Genomic DNA, 21,117 nt, shown 5'->3' with positions numbered 1-21,117 from the left:
GTGAAGGGTCCCGGCTCTCACGTGCCTGTCTGCCCCCAGTCATGCAGCTCTGATGGTTAGACTTTCTTGTCTCGTGTCCGGCTGAAATCAGCCTCCTTGTTCCTGCCGCTTGTTGGGAGTCAGAATAATCATCAGGGTGACTAGGGACACGGGTGTTAGATCAGCCAGAAGAGCTGGGTTCAGATCCCAGCACCACCATTTACAGTTTGACACTGTTGCGCCTCTGTTTCCTTATCATAAAATAGCCACCCACCTCATACAGCTGTGACTATTAAAGGGCAGGCAGTGCCAGTGGGTTCCTTTTTTAAATTATGCTTTTTTGAGATGTAATTCACACGCCATAAAAGAAGTCTATTAGTAGCCGCTTCTCATTTCTCCCTCCCCCAGCCCCTGGCAATCACTAATCTGCCTTCTCTCTGTATGGATTTGCCTGTAGTGGACATTTCATATGAATGGAATCATATACTTTGTGCTCTTTTGTGAATGACTTCTTTCACTAAGCGGTGTTTTCACGGTTCCTCTGTGCTTTGCTGGTAACGGCACTTCATTCCTCTTTTGCCAAATAATATTTCATTGTTCGTGTGTGCTGCCTTTTGTGTATCCATTCATCGGCGGATGGGCATTTGGGTTGTTTCCATTTTTGGGGCTATTGTGAATAACGCTGCTATGAACGTTTATACACAGGTTTTTATTTGGACAAAGGGGTCCCCTTTGCTGAGAGGTTGTGGTGTGTGGGAGCCCTCCTGCACCCTTACGGGCACTCCCACCTCTGCGATTTTCTCTGTTTCCTGGGAGGCCTCTGGAGGTCGGCTGGGCTTGGGGTCATGCCCAGCGCCTGCTCGTTGTGTGTGCTTGACAAATGGTAGCCGTTGCTACAGTCTTGCTACTTTTCTTCACGTGCTGTCTCTAGACTACCCAAAGCAAGTTTGTTTATTCTTTATCTGCCGGATCGCTCCGCAGGTGTTCAAAGATAGCTGTCTCTGAGGTTTTTCCTTTTCCTTCACAAAGCCCCTGGAGTGTGGCTTCTGGACGCCTCAGACTCCAGGTTTCCTCCCCATGGCCCCAAGTCAGCCTGGCCGAGAGGCGTGCCCCCCTGGGGAGGGAGCAGGTGGGCCCCCAGGTGCCAGCTCCTCTAGAAGCTGCATCACCTGTCGGAACCCGCGGACTTATTCTGCTGTTCAGCCTAGTCTCCTTCATTCCTGGCTCTCGTGGTGGGTTTCTCACAGTTCAGACACTACTCAGACGTGACCCTCTGCTCCTGAGTTTCTTCTCAGTGCTTTTAGCTCCTCCCCAGACTCTCCGGATCTTTGAGTTTGAATCTGGATTCTGTTCCTTGTTGTGCAAATGATTTCCTCAAAGTTTGTCTTCAGACGATCTGATTAGCGTTCTGCCCGTGTCCTCAGGTTCACGATGCAGAGGTTGAACCCAGATGGGGCCTCAGACAGATGCCATGAGCTCAGGCACTCTTTGGACTCATCTTGTGATAACATCTGTGCTTTAGACTTTGCTATTTCGCATCCTTCTGATTGGAGAATGCGGAAAGAAAAGAGCACCACGTTTTCCCCGCGAGGGATCTTTCCTTTCCGTCGTCTTTATAGGAACATCATCCCCTACAAGCCCTTTATCAAAGTGCTCAGCCGTTTTCCCCACGGGCTTTACCTCGCCCCAGCCCTATTATGTGGGCTTGGGCCACTGTTTTGTTTGTTTTTGATTGTGGTTCTCTCCTTGCATCTTTTGTATCTGTTTACATTTCCTCTTAAACTTATTCCTAAATAATTTGATACATGTTTCAGATAAACCTGGTTCATGTCATGCCGCCCTTGCTGGTCGAAGGCAGGCCATGTGATCTCATCTTAGGGCTCAGTAAGGAAGTTGCCGTCAGAGCAGCTCTCCTTGAACGATGCCAACGGTCAGAGCTTCGTTTTGATAGCTGTCCTCAGCATCCACAAAGCTGAGACGTAGGACCCTCGGGGTTTGTGAGGGACGTCACCCGAGAATTTTCTCTATTTTTGGTACATTTCTGTATTCCCGGTAACAGCAGAGGGCCTGGCAACAGTTAGGTTTGCAATTGGAGAATAACAGCGTAGCACTTCACCAACTAAGAAATTCACATGGCCGACAAACCTTTGAAATGCAAACCAAAGCATTAGAGAATACAAGAAGGAATGTCTTTTTTCTAAAGCCTGTCAAACTGGCAAATAGTCCAAACACCAACAAGAAGAATCACATCTAGCGTTGGTGAAATGTAAGGACACAAGTTCTTATACGGGTTAATGGGGTGTAAATTGGTTGAACTTTGGGGGCCAGTTTGGCAATGTATCAAAGCCTATATGTGTTCTTTTCGACCTAGTAGTTCTGCTTCTAGGAGTTTATTCTAAAGAAATAATTAAAAATGTCCACACAGATTTATGTTCAAACATGTTCCTCATAGCAGGAAGTTGGGAGAAATCTGTATTTCAGCAGGAATGTTCTGGTTAAATAAATAAATTAGTTCTTCTGTACCTGTTAAAATAATAAACTGGTCACAAAGTAGGATAGATAGCACAAAGCACATGCTGATTTTTTTTTAAAAAAAGAAAAGTACATGAATTAAAAGTGTTCATTAAAATTTTGTATTTTAGAAAACTGAAGACCATCTCTGGGTGGTGGGGTTAATGTTTATTTTCTTTTTTTCCCCTCTATTATTATTATTATTATTTTTGGCGGTACGTGGGCCTCTCACCGCTGCGGCCTCTCCCCTTACAGAGCACAGGCTCCGGGCGCGCAGGCTCAGCGGCCATGGCTCACAGGCCCAACCGCTCCGCGGCATGTGGGATCTTCCCGGACCGGGGCACAAACCCGTGTCCCCTGCATCGGCAGGCGGACTCTCAACCACTGCGCCACCAGGGAAGCCCTCCCCTCTATTTTTAATAATGAGCTTTTATTAATTATATTTATAATCAGGAGGGAAGATTATTTGTTTTTTAAAAAAGCAACTGGTATTTGAAGAGGAAGTCTAAGATACAGTCCAGCCGTTCACTCCGAGAAGTTCAGAGCTACCTGAGAGAGTCCCGAGTTCACATAATGCCTACAGCTTGTCTAGAGATGCATTAAGCAATTAGAGAATCTTATGCAAAGTGTTTCTATATCTTTTATAAAATTGCTGTTGAAGGCAATATCCATTATGCTGTGAGCTCTCATCTAAACCTTCAAACAGAATTCCTTTGACCATTTGTTTTAACTCCTTTTATTAGAGAATGAAAGCTGTATAGCTCCTCACGTTTCTCTTTTGGTATTAGCTGCTGCAGATCTCTGAAAGATGTTTTATGCTGAATTGTAGTAATTACTAGCATCCTGGCATGGGTTGCTGATATAATTATCCTCTTTCTTTACTGTTTTACCTTTGAAAAATCCTTTAAAATGGTTTCTGTCTAGTCGGGATTTTTATTATAAACTACCTTCATTCCTTTTTGGAAGCAAACGATGTATAATGAATACATCTTTAGAGTATCTTAGTGATACAATTACACACCCACCAGAATGGCTAAAGTGAAAAAGGCAAAAAAATGTCAAAGTTGGCAAGGATGTGGAACTGCCAGAGTTCTCATACCCTGCTAGTGAAAGTGTAAATTGGTGCAACGGAAATGCGTAATATATTGACTAAAAGACTTATATTTAAACCCACAGACTTGGGTCCATTCAGTGACCGCTCTCCTGTTAGGGTGCAGGCACTGACCACTGCTTGACAGGATCCCTGTGGACCGTTGCCCTCCTGGCCCCAGCATCACTGGACCCACAGCTACTGGAGGGCTGCTGTCTATGCTGTCTGTAGCGGAGGGGCTGGGGCCCCATCCTCTGAGCTTCACGCCTTCTTCTCGGGCTCACTTTAGGGAAAAGGACTTTTCAAACCCTTGGCACCAGTGAACGCCAGATGGAGCTGTGAGGCCGCTCTGGCCTCGGCGGGACACAGGTGCTTCTGCTTAGCAGCTGCTGACAAGGGCAGCCTCCTGGAGGGAGCTCCTGTGTGGCAGTGGTTTCCCTACAGCAGAAAGGGCAGGGGAAGGGCCACAGGAGCAAGTGAGACTGGCCCCAGCATCACAGTGTATTGAGCACCCACCGTGCGGCAGATCCCAGCCCAGGATCCAACTGGGGAAGCCGGGGTTTAACGTTGTCTTCCTTCTTCACCCCAACTCATCTTTCTCCTCCTTTCCCCCTGTGAACTCACATTTTAGAACTATTGGGCTGGCCCAAAAGTTCATTCGGGTTTTTCCGTAGGATGTTACGGAAAAACCCAAACAGACTCTTTGGCCAACCCTGTAAAATGCATGTTTTAGGTTTAGCTATTTATTTATTGAGTAAAGCATTGTTTTCTAGTGCTAATTTTTGAAGTGAGCAAGTTGATTATTTTGTGCTCCTCTGACAGAATCCTAAGACTGAATCCCCCCTCCTTCTGGGGAGTCCATGGTTATTTTCTTTCTTAAGAGTTACAGTCCCTTGAGGGTAAAAAAATACGTACTTTCTTCACGGTTACTTTAAACATATTTTGTGAGTCTTTTCTTGATGGTAACACTTCTTTTTTCTCTTCTTGATCATGCCTTAAAATCTATAACTAAGATATGTATTATACTTTTTTCTTTTTGAGTATTATGTTCACATCAACACTCCCCCCATCATTTGCTCATAATCACTACTGTGATCGTTTTGTAAATGATACTGTTGTAAAATGTAAACAGTATAGCAATAATCATGATAGCTGTAGTGTTTGGGATTTATAATAGCAGCTATCATTTACTGAATATTTGCTCTTTGCCAGGCACTGCACTAAACTTTTTATGTTCATCCTCTTATTTAAATGTTGTGATTGTTATGATAATTCTTCAAAGTAGCTATTTTATGGAGGAGAAATCTGAGGTTTAATGAGATTAAGTAAATCCGAATCTCTGACTTCACAATTCGTATGATCTTTTTTTTTTTTTTGCGGTACGCAGGCCCCTCACTGCTGTGGCCTGTCCCGTTGGGGAGCACGGGCTCCGGACGCGCAGGCCCAGCAGCCATGGCCCACGGGCCCAGCCGCTCCGCGGCATGTGGGATCTTCCCGGACCGGGGCACGAACCCGTGTCCCCTGCATTGGCAGGCGGACTCTCAACCACTGAGCCACCAGGGAAGCCCCATATGATCTTAATTACTATGATTTCCACTTTCCCATTAGCATCAATTGTTAATAGTTCTGCTTGCATTACAAATTCGTTTGTATTTTTTAGAATTTTATGTAAATGGAATCATACAGTATGTTTGGGTTCTTGCACTCAGTATAGTTACTTTGAGCCTGATGAATGATGTTGGGTGTATCAGGAGTTCATTCCCTTGTGTTGCTGCGGGACACTCCCTGTGTGGATACAGCACAGTTAGTTTATCCACTCACCTGCTCATGGATATTTGGATTGTTTCCAGTTTGGGGCTGTTATAAATAAAACTGCTGTGAACTTCTGTGTACAAACCTTTATATGGACATGTGCTTTCACTTCCCTTGGGTAAGGATGCTGAGTCATGTGTCAGGGGTCTGTTTAACTGTTTGGGATGTTGACAGACTGGGTTCAAGGTGGCTGTATTGTCTCACATTCCCATCAGCAGTGTGTGAGGGTCCCAGCTGCTTCACATCCTCATCTCGTCAACACTAGGTAGGGCAGTCTTAGTTTTCGCTGTTCTAATAGGTATGTTAGTGGTATTGCATTGTGGTTTTGATTTACAATACTTTGAAAACATTGGTCTTCTGGTTTGCATTTTTTGACAAGAAATCTATCATCCTGTCTTTGTCCTCTGTAACAGTTCTCCTCCCCTCCAGCCCCCTCCCGCCACTTTTAGGATTTTTCTCTTTTACCTATTTAAGCAGTTTGATCGTGGGGTTCCTTGGTATACTTTTCTTCGTATTTCTTGTACTTAGGGTACATTGAGCTTCCTGGATTTGTGAGTTTATAATTTTCAACAAATTTGGGAAAAATTTGGCCGATATTTCTACAAATATTTTCTCTATCCTCCTGCCTTCTTCCCGCCAGTAGAAACTTGAGGACTCCAAATATACATCCACTAGGCCACCTGAAGTTGTCCCACCGCTTACTGATGCCCTGTTCATTTTTCTCTCTGTTGCATTTTAAATGGATTCTTTCGCTGTCTTCATGTTTATACCGTCTGTGATGTCTAATCTGCTGTTGATCACCCTCCAGGTCTCTGCTTCACGTGTGCAAACTCTCCTCTAGCTTCTTGATGTCCTTATCTACTAATGCTGTCGTCTGCGATTTCTGGGTCAGTTTTGATTGATTAGTTTTCTTCTTATCATGTTTCATATTTTCTTGCTTTCTTTACACGTCTGGTATTTTTGATTCAATGGCAGACATTATTGATTGCTAGAGTTTTGTGTTCTGATAAATATCCTCGAGCTCTGTTCTAGGATGTGGTAACGTTACTTGGGAACAGTTTGTGCTTTTCAGGCCTTGATTTTAAACTTTGCCGGGTGGGACCAAAGCAGCATTGAGTCGAAGGCTAATTCTTCCCCACCACTGAGATAAAAGCGCTTGGAGTACGCTCTACAATATCCCTCTGATTGTGCACTTTTCTTACTGTTACTGGCCTTCAGTGAGTGCTAGTGATCCTTTTAGGGATTTTCCCCTGGCCTTGGGTGCTTTACTCACTGTCATGCGCAGATCAGTTATTCAGGTGAAGACGTGGGGAGGGCGACATTTGGCACATGGCCGGAGCTTGCTCTGTACCTCTGTTAGTGCTCTGTCCTGTGAGTCACAGCCGGTGAGCTGTGTCCCTGCACTCACAGCGGTGTGTTTGCGACTCCGAGACCACTGGGCTCTGCTCGGGTTCCCCCAGGGCTTGGGGTGGCCAGAGGGTGCACCTGTCCCCCATCAGCTAGAGATTATGGCCCTTCATTGCCTCGTGTCCAGGGTCTTTGTGTGTGTGTGTGTGTGTGTGTGTGTATACATTTAACGTTTGAGGCAAATAAGGTGAATCTGGTGTCTTTAACTCTATCTGTTGCTCTGTCTGTTACAATTTTTAAATTGCTCAGATGATTTTAATTCACTGCATTAAAATGATGGGGCTCCCTAGCCCAGTGCAGTGCCGTGTCCTGGGGTCTGGTGATGAATCTGGCTGGTAACCGAGGTGGGAAGGGCTGCCTTCCACCTGCTGTCAGCACGTGGGGCCTCATCCTTGCTCTGTTAGCCATGCACTTGGTATGAGTGAGACTACTCAGCACAAGAACTGACAACCGTAATTCCACAGTATTTTTTTTTTTGTCTCAGATTCATATCTATACGTTTCACTCAGTCTTTTTTAGAACATCATACTTACATTTTTGCGTTGTTTAAAAATCTATTTCTTTTCATGGAAAGCATGGCTTTTTCTAATAAAGAGATTGACAGCATTGATCTTTGACATGAGATTTAAAAGCCAAATGCTATTACTGTTATTACAGAATAATTTATCTGCCAGATTCATCATTAGTATGGCACCAGTTAAAGCTATTTTCAACTCTTGGTACAAGGTGTGTGTTCTTTAATATAAAAATAAAATGTACTAAGTGTTAAAGTTTTAGAACATGTAAGAAAGTGTAAGAGAACATTTTAAACTACCTGTAGTCTCACATTTAGAGATAACTATTATTAATAATGTGGTGGGGACTTCCCTGGTGGCGCAGTGGTTAAGAATCCGCCTGCCAATGCAGGGGACAGGGGTTCGAGCCCTGGTCCAGGAAGACCCACATGCCACGGAGCAACTAAGCCCGTGTGCCACAACTACTGAGCCTGCATTCTAGAGCCCGTGAGCCACAGCTACTGAAGCCCATGCTCCTAGAGCCCGTGCTCCGCAACAAGAGAAGCCACCACAGTGAGAAGTCCGCGCACCTCAACAAAGAGTAGCCCCCGCTCGCCACAACTAGAGAAAGCCCGCATGCAGCAGTGAAGACCCAGCACAGCCAAAAATAAATAAATAAATAGAAGACATTAAAAAAAAAAGAGTATTCCATTGTATGGGCACACCATATAAAAATAAATAAATAATGCGGTGTACTTCCTTTTAGATGAATTCTTTTCAAATTGTTTTCCTGCTTTCCATTGTAGTGGAAGACTTACGACCCTGCATTTTCCCACTTGGAAATTTGGTTCCGATTCGTCTTTGTGGTGCTTACCTTCATTGTCACTGTAAGTACCGTTCACCTAGCAGATTATGTCAGAATCCAAACACGGGCAAAGTTAGTTCGTAAATTATGGTTATTAGAGTGCGGGAGGTCCACCTGAACTCTGAGACACTCCATCCAGTGGGCCGACCTGATGGTACTGAATATTCTGTATTTCTGCTGGGGTGCTGTGCTGCAAGAACGCTGTGGTATCTTTAGTAAGTAAGCACTGCGTAGCGTCACAGTAATTACAGGTCACTGACTTGTAAGTGAGTTCTCATCGGTGTGCGGTGAGAAGTACCATTTAATCCGTGTGGAGGGATTCTGCCTCGTTTGAATGACCTTCTTTGAGTGCAGATACAGCCCGTTCTTGGCTTTTACATTTGGAAAAGTGGACCAGACCTTTCAGGCTTTGGGCTCTTTCAGGAGAGTGCAGATGGGCTTTGGACGTGCAGGCTTTCGGCCCGTTTGGGATCCGAGGTCTCTGTCCACTGGTGCACCGTGTCTTTGGGGGGTGGTAACCCACAGAGTACAGGCAGTCCCCACGGAGGCCCAGCCAGTGAAGGTGGGAAGCTATAAATTGGAGGAAAAGGAAGTGTGCCCGGAGGGTGGTATCCTGCCCCCGTCAGCTGCCTGCCCTGTGCTGACGCGGAGGGAGTGACGTTTAGGATGTCCGTTCTTGGCAGTGGTGGTCGCTCCAGTTGCCACCCCAGGAACTTGTTGCTTCGCAGACTAACTGTATGCACAGAAGGACACAGGCTCACAGCGGGCGTGTGAGGGAAATGCCAGACGGTGGTGATCTGGGTGTGGCTGGAAGGCAGGACACGGCCACGGAGTACCCTGAGAGCTGGGATGGCCAGGGCCTCCCCCGGTGAACTCACTAAAGGAAAGTGGAACACCGCTGTTTATATTTGGTCAGAAATCCTTGCTGTTCCTTGAAGGATTTCTGTTGCCTGGGATTCTGCTGCCGTACTCTGGGGCCCAGAGAACTGGTACCCAGGGCCCCATGCTCTCAAACAAGAAAAATGGGCCTGATTCTGACAGACAGACTGGGGGAAATGGTCCATCAGCCCAGGAAGTCCAAATTGCTTAGGAAATTATTGGCTTACGTTAGACTGCAGAGAAAAACAAAACGACTCCAGGCTTAAAAATCACAACTTGTGTGATGTTTTAGAGTTTAAAGAAAGCTCTCCCATGGGCCACTGCCCCTTCAGGGAGGTGTTTGAAAGAAGCACATCGCTGACCGTGGTTGTGTATAAGCCTCATTCCTTGGCTTTTCCTCTGGGAGCCCTGGCGCCTCCCTAGAAGCTGGCATCATCTGTGAAAGTCGCACCTCTGGGAGCCTGTGGCCTGTGCCCGGGGAGGTCCTTCCCTGCGGCTCAGTGGGAGCCGGCCTGGTAGAAACAGCCTGCCCAGGAGGAGGGAGGCCTCCTCCCTCCTCCTGGGGGGCCAGGGGGGTTATGGCCATTGTATTCCTCGTCACCTCCTGCCCCTGTGGGAACAGCCATGACCGTCTTATCGAGGCTCCTTTGCAGCAATTCACCATCTTCTCCCAGTTGTCACTGGTGGTCTCAGGGTCGGTTCAGCAAGGGGTTGGCTCATCGGGTCTTGGCTGGCACTGAGACCTTTGATTTAGGAAGACAGACGTAAGGTGATGCTCGGCGGGGTGGGCAAAGACGGTGACTGGGGGCCTGGTCTGGTTCACAGTGCCTGTTTGCTCACTCCCTCCGGAAGTTTTCCATGCGAGACTGGGGCATCGAGCAGAAGTGGATGTCCATTCTCCTGCCCCTGCTGCTGCTTTACAACGGTAGGTACCATTTTTACTTCGGCGCTTTCCCCTTTAACGTTGAAAGCTGAAAGGCATCCTGGGGGTGGCCTGGGGGCCCCTGAAGGAACAGGTGGTAACGCCGTGCGGTGCGGCCCGAGGGACATTGCTCCAGGACGCGGCGGTGCCTGCAGCTTTCCCCCTGCCTGGAGGTTAAAACCCGGAAGGGCCGCGACACGGTCTTGGGGCTTGGCTGCGGGTGGCAGCAATGCTGCCTGCCTCTCGTGCCCTGCTGCAGAAAGCATCTGCTCCCAGAGCTGCAGCGCCGGGACTCCCAGGCCTGCGGGGCGGAGCGGCTGGCACGAGCAGACGGCGCTCAGTACTCGTTCCTGGAGCAATCTGTTCTTCGGCTTTTCGGTGTTTTGAAAAACAAGACAGCCATTAGTTCGCTAGCTTCCCCATGGCTCTGGCCGGGGGGGAAAGCGATCATGAGCTCTGCCCTCGCACGGGGCCGGGTGCCCTGCCGGGTGCTGGCAAGTCTGCCTTCCCAGGCCTGTCTGCCTTTTGCCTTGCAGACCCGTTCTTCCCCCTCTCCTTCCTGGTGAACAGCTGGTTCCCGGGGATGCTGGACGACCTCTTCCAGTCTGTGTTCCTGTGCGCGCTGCTGCTCTTCTGGCTGTGCGTGTACCATGGGATCCGGGTGCAGGTGAGCCGTCAGCGCTTCCGGGGGGAGTGGGGGACTCAGTCCTTCTGTTCCAGACTCTGGTGATAACCTTAGGGTGAACTTGTCCTTGGGAACCTGCCTTCAGCCTCATAGTCAACAGAAGAGTGTGTGCTGTGTGGAAATGATGGGCGTATCTGTGATCCGTTGTGGTCTGTGAGGGGGTAATAGTTTGCTAGAATTACTAACTTATCTATTTCTTTCTTTTTTTTTTTTTAAGGGAGAAAGGAAGTGCTTGACTTTCTATTTGCCCAAATGCTTCATTGTTGGACTATTGTGGTTGGCCTGTGTTACCCTCGGAATATGGCAGACGTGAGTAATTTTATTATGTGTGAAACTTCAGTCTTGGAAAGCATTTAACAAGGTGGACAGACCCAAAGCTGACTGTGTTTTGTGAACTCACCCAGAAAGGAATCTGTCACCCAGTGTTTCATGATTTGGTAGTGTGACTTAAACTGAGGGTTCATTTCTGCTTGAATGGCATGTAGAGATGGACACGATTCTTCTAGTCTAAGGTGGAAAACGAAAAAGACCACGTCTTTTCAGATTTCTCCTTTGGAGAGGCAGAGACTTCATTTGTAGAATGACGCTCAGGTCGGCTCCTGGCTCTCCAGTGTCCCCAGGTGTTTTAAGTTTCTCCTTGGGTTGTGTCTTTAAACCTCCCCCTCCTTATACCAGCTCCCAGGGTTGATCCTTAGTATTTTTGTCCATCTGTGAAATGGAACCACCGCAGAAGCCTAACGTAGTAACAACCTGATTCACCCAAGTAGGATTTTCTGCAGAAACTAGTCCCATCTCAGGGGTATGATATTGGCACCTGGCACAGTAATGATAGGACTCAGCACACACCTCCGCTTCCCTCTTCCCACCCGCCTGTCGTCTCAGCAGCCCGGTGTCATTTTGAAATGCGCTTCATAGAAGTTTATGTTTACTTCTGTTGCTTTCTTTGTGTGCTCATCTATTTCCTGGTGCCCATATATGCCGTTGAAAAGGTGCCTGGAAAACAGCTCTTAAAATGGAAAGAGAACTAGTATAGGGATTTTCTTAGTGATAAATACTGTACTTCACAATACTGTTGACTGTGGACAGTAAGTTTAGTAGTGTTGTGTGCATTTTCAATAGGTAATTTGGGATTTCTCATAAATTGAGGATTACTTTTTAAAAATCTTTTACTGTCGGTCAGCAAGTAGTTTATGTTAGTAAGTTTTTTAAAAAGCCAAGTGAGAGAAAGTGTAAAATAAAAAGTAAACTAATTATTAACCTATTTTTTTTATAACATCATATTTCTAGAATTAATGAATTACATGATCCAATGTACCAGTATCGAGTTGACACAGGAAATTTTCAGGTAAGGATTGTGAATGAAGCCAGAGGAATTTTTTTTTAACTGCTGGCTTAGAAAGTCGCTGAATTTTGCAACTTAAATTGTGCTGTTGATACAAGCTTGCCAGCTGGTTATGTGGCAAGGTCCATAGGAAGTTCATGTGTGGTTTAGACCCATGTCTTCTAGGTGATCTAGTTCAACCCCTCATTTCACAGAAAAGAAAACCAAGGTCCAGAAAACTTGAGATCCAGGCCTGGATGCTTTCTTGGACACATAGCACTGTCTTCCTAAGCAGGGCAGGGAGCCAGGCCCTCATCCCGGGGAGAGACAAGTAGGAGCCGCTGCCGTTTATTGAGCACCTGCTACGTTCCAGGCCCCACGCTCGGAGCTTTCCGTGTGTCATGCAGGCGTTGGCGCGTCTGACGAGCAGGGGCCGGGGTGTCCTCCTGGGGTGAGCTGGCCACCTGCGCTCGCAGAGAGGTTGAGCCGGGCTGAGGACAGTCAGAGCGGCAGCAGCGTGCTCTTGTGTTGCTCTAGGCTGTGGCCTTCAGGGCTCCGGGTCCCGCTTAGAAAGCTCTGGCTTTCCTGCTTATGCTATCGGAGGGAGAAGCAACACCGAGACCCTGTTGTCATTCAAGTGCCCGTCTGGTTTCGCTCCAGGGAATGAAGGTTTTCTTCATGGTGGTGGCCGCCATGTACATCTTATACCTTTTGTTCCTGATTGTGCGGGCCTGCTCCGAGCTGCGTCACATGCCTTATGTAGGTAAGCGCTGGTCTCAGACTCCCCGGTGCAGGGCTGCCTGCGTTGGCATGGGCTGGGGGGAATGACGGCCTGACCCAGGGGGCAGACCCAGGGGCTGGAGCAGCGCCTTCAGCCCCAGGGAGCCCAGGGCTGCAGGGGTGGCTCTGGGCCATTTGGACAGTGCTTCGGGCCAACGCTGGAGGGAGGCCTGTGGGGTGGAAGCCAGCTGGGGCCCCAGGTGCCAGTGTGGCTGTTGGAGCTGCCTGGATCCTTCTGGAATCGCACCTTACAAAGTGGCAGGGGTGGTTTTCCTTGTCCTTGAATCGAAACAAGTCACCTGATGTCATAGGATCCTTTCCCCCAATCTGTCACAAGCAAATAATAGTGGCCACGGCCTCGCTGGGAGACCCTCCTGGGCTCCGGGGAGGTGAGACAGCATTTCTCCTGGGCTTCAGGTACTAACAGGTTTAAAGTCCAGAGGGAAGAAGGGTTTTGTTCAGAAGGTCTGGCTTTATTTTTGAGATCTCTGGGATCAGTGGAATTTAATTCCAATTTGGTGATTTAATGGGCGTATTTACTTCTTTTTCAGATCTCAGGTTGAAATTTTTGACAGCATTGACTTTTGTAGTGCTTGTCATTAGGTAAGAAGGCTTTTTTCTTAAAAGAAGCAAAATGTGGGTTTTTATTTTACCGTCATGAATGTCTTTCTCCCGTTTTATGGGGTTAATTTTAGGGTGCTTCTAGCCATCTGTGTCCACTGGTGTGAGGCCTCCTCCCCCGGCCCTGAGCGTGTGGTGGCTGAGGGAGCACGTTCTGTTGTTCGCGCCAGGGGAGAGAAGAGCTTGGCGAAGCCCGCGGCCCAGCGCTGCTCGGGTTCCCCCCTTGCTCTGACATGTGCCCTGGAAGGCAGCAGACGCAGTAGAGACAAGTAAGAGAGTTAGAATCCCGGGTGACGTGCTTGGCACCTGGGGTCCTTTTGCTGCCCCAAGGACAGGACTGTAAGCGGGCATCGTTGAAGCACACACGCCGCTGCCCGAGGGAAGCGGGCAGGAGATGCCGTGCAGCAGAGCGGGTGCAGAGGACTCTGCCGGGTCCGCGGGCTGGCCCGAGGGAGCGCAGAAAGCCGGCTCTTTGATGAATTCCAGATAATTGCTTGCTTGTTTCTGGTTTGTCGCTTTCTCCTAAAATCAAAATCCCGACGGGGAATCACATCTAGTTACCTGCGTTTCTTTCTCGGTTGTTTGGATGGCAAATAAGTGGCTCTCAAGCCCTTTCCCTGGTGGGAGCCAGTCCGGGCTCCGAGTGGCCGGCTTTCCACCACTGCGCTGGGGTCCCGGCCTTGTTGGATGGGGGATCCTGGAGGCATCTGGGTTCATTCACCCGGCCCTGCAGGAGTTGTGTGCGTCCCTCACCAGAGCATGTGAACTTGGCCTGGTCTTCAAAACGAGCTGGTTTTATTCAGCATCTAAATTCACCTGAAAACAGAGGTTCCCGTGTTGTCACTCAGTCTCTCTGCAGCCCTTGGTGCACCTCACGTGCACACCCTCACCTCCTTTTACACGTCAGCAGCCCTCGCCTCCCCTCACACAGCCTCGCCCTCAGGCTGCCCCAGTCCGCGGGCTGGGAGCTGCCGTCTCCTTGTGGTGACCTCTGTACGTCTGTCTAGAAGTTGTTATGCTTTGGGGATCTTCCTTCGTCTGCGTTTCAAGGGGATTCATCCGTGCAGCAGATACCCAGGAAGTACCTCCACTGGTAACTGGGCAGACAGGCTCCTCTCTGTCCAGGGTGGGAGGGCAGTGATACAAAATTTAAAGACAGCCTAAACGCCGTAATGAAAGCAGAGGGATGGACGATGGCAGGAGGGCCTTGGCTGCTGTACGGAGGCTCGTGGGGGACGGCTCTCTGAGCAGGGGGCCTGGGGCCTGAAGTAGGACCCTGAAGCCTGGACTCAGGGACAGCGGCATCGCAGGGCGTGAGGACGCGAGGGAGGGTGGCCACCGGGAGGCCAGGCCGCCTCGCAGGCCGTGGTGAGGAGTCTCGGTTCCATTCTCAGTGGTGGGAACCCTTCGCAAGGTTTTAAGCCAGGAGGTGAAGGGACCTGGTTCACATTTTATTAAACTGTCTGGCTGGAGTGGAGACTGGACCCCAGGGAGGGGAAGTGGGCTCCCCAGTACCAGAACCCTCTGTCGGCACGTGCGTTGGTGGGCAGGTGTCGGACAGGTATGTGAACCACTGCCCAGTGGGGGGAAGAGGACAAGACGGGCAGACTGTCCCCCGGGGGCTGGTGGTCTGTTGGAGGAGATGGTCCAGACGGCACAAACTGGGTAAGAGCAGAGGGGGAGCACGTGCCCGGGGACCTGGACTCGAGGCTGCGACGAGGGCTGTGTCGGCCGCTGCTGACCTCGTCCCTGGATCTGAGACCAGGAGCCCAGTGGAGGGGCTGTGTGCACGTGTACGAGTCTCCACGCAGAGAAAATCAGGACTAGACAGTGAAGGTGGCAGGTTATATGCAGCCAGTGCTGTATCTCGGTATGTTTTTATGTACTGTCCACCCCCCTTCTCTTTCAGCATCGTCATCCTTTATTTAAGGTTCGGAGCACAAGTATTACAAGACAACTTTGTAGCTGAACTGTCAACTCACTACCAGAATTATATCCTTCCGTGGGAAGACGTCGGGCGTCAGGCACACACCCCGGTGGGGTGGGTAGCGTTGCAGGCCTGTGAAAGTCAGGAAGAGGCATGCCCTGGGGGCCTCACCCCCGTCCGTGTGAATGAGAGGCCCAGGGGCCCCAGCGCCTGCCCCCACCCTCCACGCCCCCCTCTCCTCTCTGTGGGGCAGGGACCGCAGCGGGTCCGCTCACCATCCAAGCCTCGGGTCAGGCCAGGGCTGCCCACCTCTCCCTCTCCCCAGATGGCATCCCTTACCGAGTCCCAGATGTGTCCAGCTGCAGTTGACACCTGTGTCTCCGGGGAGGGCTTGTGAGCAGCGGGACCTCCTTCGAGTCCCTGAGGCCCCGCTGCCTTGGCAGTCGGCTCCTCTTTCGGGTGCATAATCGGGTCAAGTGTGTGCCTCCCACTCCCGCCTTCAGTGACGGCATCCATCAGGGGAGACCCTGGGGTTCATCCCTCACGTCTTGGCTTCCTTCCGTGGGGCCTCTTCTCTTACTTACATCCTTAGAGTCAGTGCATGATTTCTCACGTTTTTGTGACTGAATTTCACACAGTGCTTTTATCAGGTTCTCAGAGGGGCGCGTAATTCAGCAAAGATTAAAAAGGACTGGTTTGAGAGTCTGGATCCAGTTCTTCCTTTTATTCTTGACTCTCCTTCCTGCCCTTTGCCTGCGACTTGCTCTCATCAGGTCCTGCCACCTCCAGAGGCGTCCATGGAGAGGAGAGGGCGCGGCTCACCTGTGGTTTCCAGGTGCCCCTGGAAAGGCACTGTAACCTCCGGCGTGGGCCTGCCCCGTGGTGCCCGAGGTCTGGGTGTGGCCCCCGGGGTCCTGCCTGCTGCTTAGCAGTCACTGACGGTTGGGGGAGGGGCCGGCTGACTGTCCAAATAGACGGTGTCCCAGCTCTGCTGCTTCCCTTGACCAGTGTCACCAGCTGAATTCTTATCTTTCTACGGCCTGCTGAACTTTTACCTCTACACTTTGGCCTTTGTGTATTCGCCCTCGAAGAACGCCCTGTACGGTAAGCCGCCGGCCAGGGTCGCTGACCAGGGAGCTTGGGCAGCAGCTCCAGCCCCACCTCCCCAGCTCCCTCTTTAGCAGAGAGACTAGGCGGGCTCGGATAGTGAGCCCTGAGCTGCAGGGGGAGCCCAGCAGGTGCTGTGTCCTTACAGCCCAAGATGCAGGAACGGAGTGTGTCCGTGGGTCCTGACAGGAGCGTGTCCGTCAGCCCCGCGAAATAAAGTCTGTTGGAAATGAGTGCCGTGACCTTCAAAAGAAAGCCAGACGTACACCCTGCCCCAACTCCCAAAAGAACCAAACCAAAACAGCCCTCTTGCCCCGGGGTGAGGAGAGTGAGAACTCCCTGGGGCCGGGACGGCAGGGCCACCTGGCTGCCCATGGATGGGCTCTCAGCACGTGCACAGAGGGTCCGGGCGGAGGTGACGGCTGACGGGCTGTGGACCAGCAGCTGTGCGCAGGCCGGGGGCGGGCGGGCGCGGCAGGCAGACCAGGTCTCCCGACCCTGCTCCCAGTGAGGACCTGCGGGACCCTGGGGTGCGGGGAGCCCGCCCGCTGGCTGCTCCAGGCGGCCCTTCCCCCCAGGCTTCCGCTCAGTCTTCCCGCGGCACCCCCCGGGGGACAGAACGACCTGTCCGGCTCACGCAGGCGGTGAACGGGGAAGCGGGGATTGGAATCCAGCCCTTTCTGACTCCCACCCTTCTTCTAGAACAGCATCCTGCCTCTCTGGGCTAGTGACGTTAAAATGCTTGTTGGTTTTCAGAGTCCCAGCTGAAGGACAATCCCGCCTTCTCCATGCTCAACGACTCGGACGACGACGTGATATATGGGTAAGTCCCCACCTCTGCCGAAGGCTGCCCCAGGGCGAGCGCTCAGCCTGCTTTCGCGTGTTTACCGGAGAGGCTGGTGACCATTCTCAGACGATTTCAGAGGTATCATCGGTCTCTTTCATCTGGGAGAGTCATGTGATCCCCTGGTTTTGTGTTGTCACGTTACTCAGGCTTAGGTGGGTAGTGGCCCTTCCTGCTGGACACCTGAGTGAGTGGTGACCACAGGAAGAGCAGTTCTTTTCTGGAAGAACAGACACACTGGTGATGGGTGGGGCCGGAGGGGTGGGAGGAATCAGCTGGTGACAGAAGTGGAGAGAGCAAGGCTAGGAAACGGGCTCTTGTTAGGACGGCGGGTCAGTGTGAAGAGGAGAATAAACCCAGTGCTGTCGAAAGCCGAATGGTATCAGAGGCCTCTCTTGTAACAGGAGCGACTATGAAGAGATGCCCCTGCAGAACGGCCAGGCCATCCGGGCCCAGTACAAGGAGGGGTCTGAGAGTGACTGAGCCCCCGTGCCTGCTTCCTGGCCTGCCCTGTACCTGCCTGAACGCAGACCTCTCTTACAAGCAGAGATTTCCTGATCCTTATTTGTTTACATATTTTTGAAAGGGAAACCAAAACTGAGGACAAATTTAAACATTGGGCCAAATTTACTGGTAGACTGACTGCATTGATTTGGGAAGAGAGCTCTGACAAAGTTTCAGCCGCCAGATCATGTTTCAAAGATTTCATATGGGAGGTGGCTGTTTCCAGTGAGCAAGAAGTTACTGCTGTTTTTAGTAGAGAGAATTATGTACTTAAAAAGAAAATTTACTCATTCCAAGTTCCTGGAAAGCCCTTAGGAGTAAGGTCCACAGCATGGGGGTGTTCCTCTGCTCCCTTCCTTTCTTCCCTGCCCCGTGGTACCAACTTTTGACCCTTTAAACCCAAAGGGAAGCCTATTTCTGTGGCTGCCCCACGAGGGCAGTCCTTCCCCACCGAGTAGCCTGTGCTCTGGAAGATCACGCATCTCAAGCGATGGGTAACTTGTGTCGGTTGCTGTGTGAAATGTGTACGTGTGTAATGGCTCTTTGGGGAAAGGGAGGAGGGTGGGCAGGTCCTAGCCCTTCACTGCCACCAAGGCAGAGCTGCTGTCTTGGAGTTCTGAGGAGCGTTCCATAAGGCTCGTAAGGAAAGGGTAAGATGATTGACAGGTTGTCAGCTCCCATGGGAAGGGTCTTGTTGCCAGAGTTTTCTAAGGGCCTGTGTGCACACGTGAGTAATGCGTGTGAGCGTTCCATCATGAATATGAATGATGTCCCTGTGCATAGAGACATCATGCATATTCATGGGGAGGAGGGTATCCATTACAATTCCAGTAAGCAGGAGTTTCTGCAGCTCTGTCAAAGATGATACCTTGTAGAGCTCTATTTGTTTTGTTTGTTTTTTTAATAAAAGTTAAACAAGTGATTGGTATACTCTACTACAGATTCGTTATTGCCAAAAAGTTCTTCAGCTTCACATCTGGAAACTAGACGAAAGAAGGTAAAACATTTTAGGTGGCTTACGGAGGAACCTCTTTGGGGAGAAGGTAACTTGTTGGGAATCATTCCGGCCCTGTGTGTCTCGCATGGTCGTCAGGTAAACAGATGAATTGCTCTGTGTAAGAGCCGTCTGGAGCTGCTGTATCTGTGGCATCGTAGAAGGCCCTGGAGATTTCCAGTTCCTTTTTGTCAAAGACTAATTATAGGAGGTAGAGATATCTCCTTTGCTTTTCATTTGGCATGCATAGTAATCTCTCTCTTGAATGGGTTACCTGTGATCATTGCAGACATCCTGATTGATGCCATCTCGGCAGACACAGAGGTATGGGACGTGATTGTTCTGCTCTGCAAACAGCCCCTGCACTTTCTTCACGTATGCATTAACTCTCCAGTTACCATTCAGAGCTAAAGGTTATATTCCACTTTAGGTAGTACTGGGACCTTAGAGAGGTTCACGAGAGACTATTCATCATGACTTCATATCTTTCTTTTTAATTTAAACTTTAACGATAATGCACCTTTAATATGGATTCCATTTATATTTGTTTTTAAAACCTTGTAAATAAGAAAGTCTGAATTAAAACAGTTGTATTATTGCAAGGGTAATTCAAGTTCACATGGTTTTTACATTTGCTGCAAGGATGTGATTAATTTTTTTTGATTCTGTGTATTCAGAGGTATTGAAGAAATTTTCTGTTACCAAATTTTACAACTTCTATTAAGACTAAGTAATTTATTTAAATTGATGAAAACTTACTTGTGCTGATTAATGTATCCTAGTATGATATAGTTTCCAAGTTTTAATCATTATAAAATAATTGTCCATAATTTGGAATGCTGTTATTAGTAAATGTATAGTACTTGAGGCATTTAGCTGTACACATTAGGTACATTTGAAAACTTACCCTCATCCTATAGTGTAATTGTTAACTGATGACTGATATCATCATCCTCTGATTCTTATTGGCATCAAATCAGTGAAATGAAAAATATGGGAGTATTTATTTACTTTTTGTAACTAAGTTGGAAATGAGGAAAAGTTACAAAAGAAAGTACTTAAGTGGGAAATGATTCTTTATTAAGTCATGCATTTTCAGTTTCTCTTCTCTGGTATCATACGTCAACATATTACATCTTACATGTAAAAATTTGCTTAAAATATATAGCATTTAGTGTGTATTGTATGTGCCATAGGTATTAGGTTAAAACACTAAAGTCTGCCAGAAACTTTAGACAGTAGCAAGAAAATTACTATGATTATTTTTTGGTCTTGGAGGGTATCAGAGTTTTGCAAACTTAAATTATAAAGGGCTGACTTTAGTTCTTCCATGGTAACGGCTTGAATAACATCATCTTTGGGATAATTTTTATACTGGTCCAGTCTAGGGAACCTGGAAGATGACCATAGGCATTTCACAGTTTCCCTAGGGAGAGCTTCATTATCCATGTGGATAAAGGTCTGCTTGATTTATTATTAAATCATTGAAGCAGTGCAGTGATGCAGTTTTCTCTCTCTTAAGCCCCATTTGAAAGGCTAAAGAAGAGGATATATAAAATATATTCAAGGTTTGTAAGATTGTTCCTGTACATAATTACAGATTGCAATAAAAGTTTAGATACATTATGTAAACCCAACCCATTAAATGGTCAGGTTACAATACAGACATCACCAGCCTCAAGAATTCCATGAGCTATTTACTGAAGGTACAGTTACGTTCAGTAGATTATAACGTGGTCAGTAACTTATTTCCTGGAATCCTTTTCACAGGGAAAAACACAGAGGCTTATAGAAGGGATGATTAAAAGGGACATCTAGTGAAGACTAGACTTAGAACACTTAAGTACATTTATGTATTTTGAGGGTTTTAAAAACCAGTTGCCTCAGAGGTTAGACTTTTGAAAAACAAAGGTACAAATCTTTTCCGCAGGCCAAAGGGAAGTTGCTTTAGTCTGTGACATCTTGTTACCCTGTTCATCTTGATTTGACATGTTTTAGGTATACTGGGAACTGTAATACCAGACTGTGAAACACAGGATTTTCTGCTACTGAAAACTGCCTTTTTACAAAGAGACTGTAAATATCTGTAAAATAAAACAACTCTAAACCTTAAGCTCAAAAGGAAAGATAGAGCTATGTATTAGACCTTGGAACTGTGTCAGTGAGTACAGTAGTACTTGATCACAGAATGATCATTTTAGTTAATCAAAGTGAATAAATGTTTATTTATGGCAAATTTACACTTCGGGAATGGCTTCATTAAGAGACTACCTTCCTATACTCTGGTTTCTCTTCAGATCGTATAAACCTTTCACCTTTTACTAAGAGACTACCTTTCTGGTAGATGTTAATAAATTTTTAATATTTGATCCTTA

The 21,117-nt window shown here is 48.4% G+C and overlaps 1 protein-coding gene across 10 annotated transcripts in view; it reads left to right on the top strand.

The window, feature by feature from the left end:
* The window catches only part of TMEM181 (transmembrane protein 181), a 47,545-nt gene extending 26,428 nt beyond the window's left edge, over nucleotides 1-21,117 (top strand). The window contains exons 7-17 of one of the 10 annotated variants that reach the window (XM_060167597.1): nucleotides 8,100-8,180; nucleotides 9,863-9,962; nucleotides 10,496-10,626; nucleotides 10,862-10,953; nucleotides 11,932-11,989; nucleotides 12,626-12,728; nucleotides 13,297-13,348; nucleotides 15,276-15,358; nucleotides 16,308-16,397; nucleotides 17,157-17,223; nucleotides 17,649-21,117. In XM_060167597.1, the coding sequence (XP_060023580.1) occupies nucleotides 8,100-8,180; nucleotides 9,863-9,962; nucleotides 10,496-10,626; nucleotides 10,862-10,953; nucleotides 11,932-11,989; nucleotides 12,626-12,728; nucleotides 13,297-13,348; nucleotides 15,276-15,358; nucleotides 16,308-16,397; nucleotides 17,157-17,223; nucleotides 17,649-17,727 (936 nt within the window). In that variant the 3' untranslated portion in view covers nucleotides 17,728-21,117. The other 9 variants (XM_060167599.1, XM_060167595.1, XM_060167600.1 and 6 more) reach the window with 9 other exon arrangements.

The sequence above is a fragment of the Lagenorhynchus albirostris genome, chromosome 12, assembly GCF_949774975.1.
Source record: "Lagenorhynchus albirostris chromosome 12, mLagAlb1.1, whole genome shotgun sequence".
In the NCBI taxonomy this organism is placed as follows: domain Eukaryota; kingdom Metazoa; phylum Chordata; class Mammalia; order Artiodactyla; family Delphinidae; genus Lagenorhynchus; species Lagenorhynchus albirostris.
Note: the sequence above shows the minus strand (reverse complement) of the source record. Positions and strands in the feature narration are given on the sequence as shown.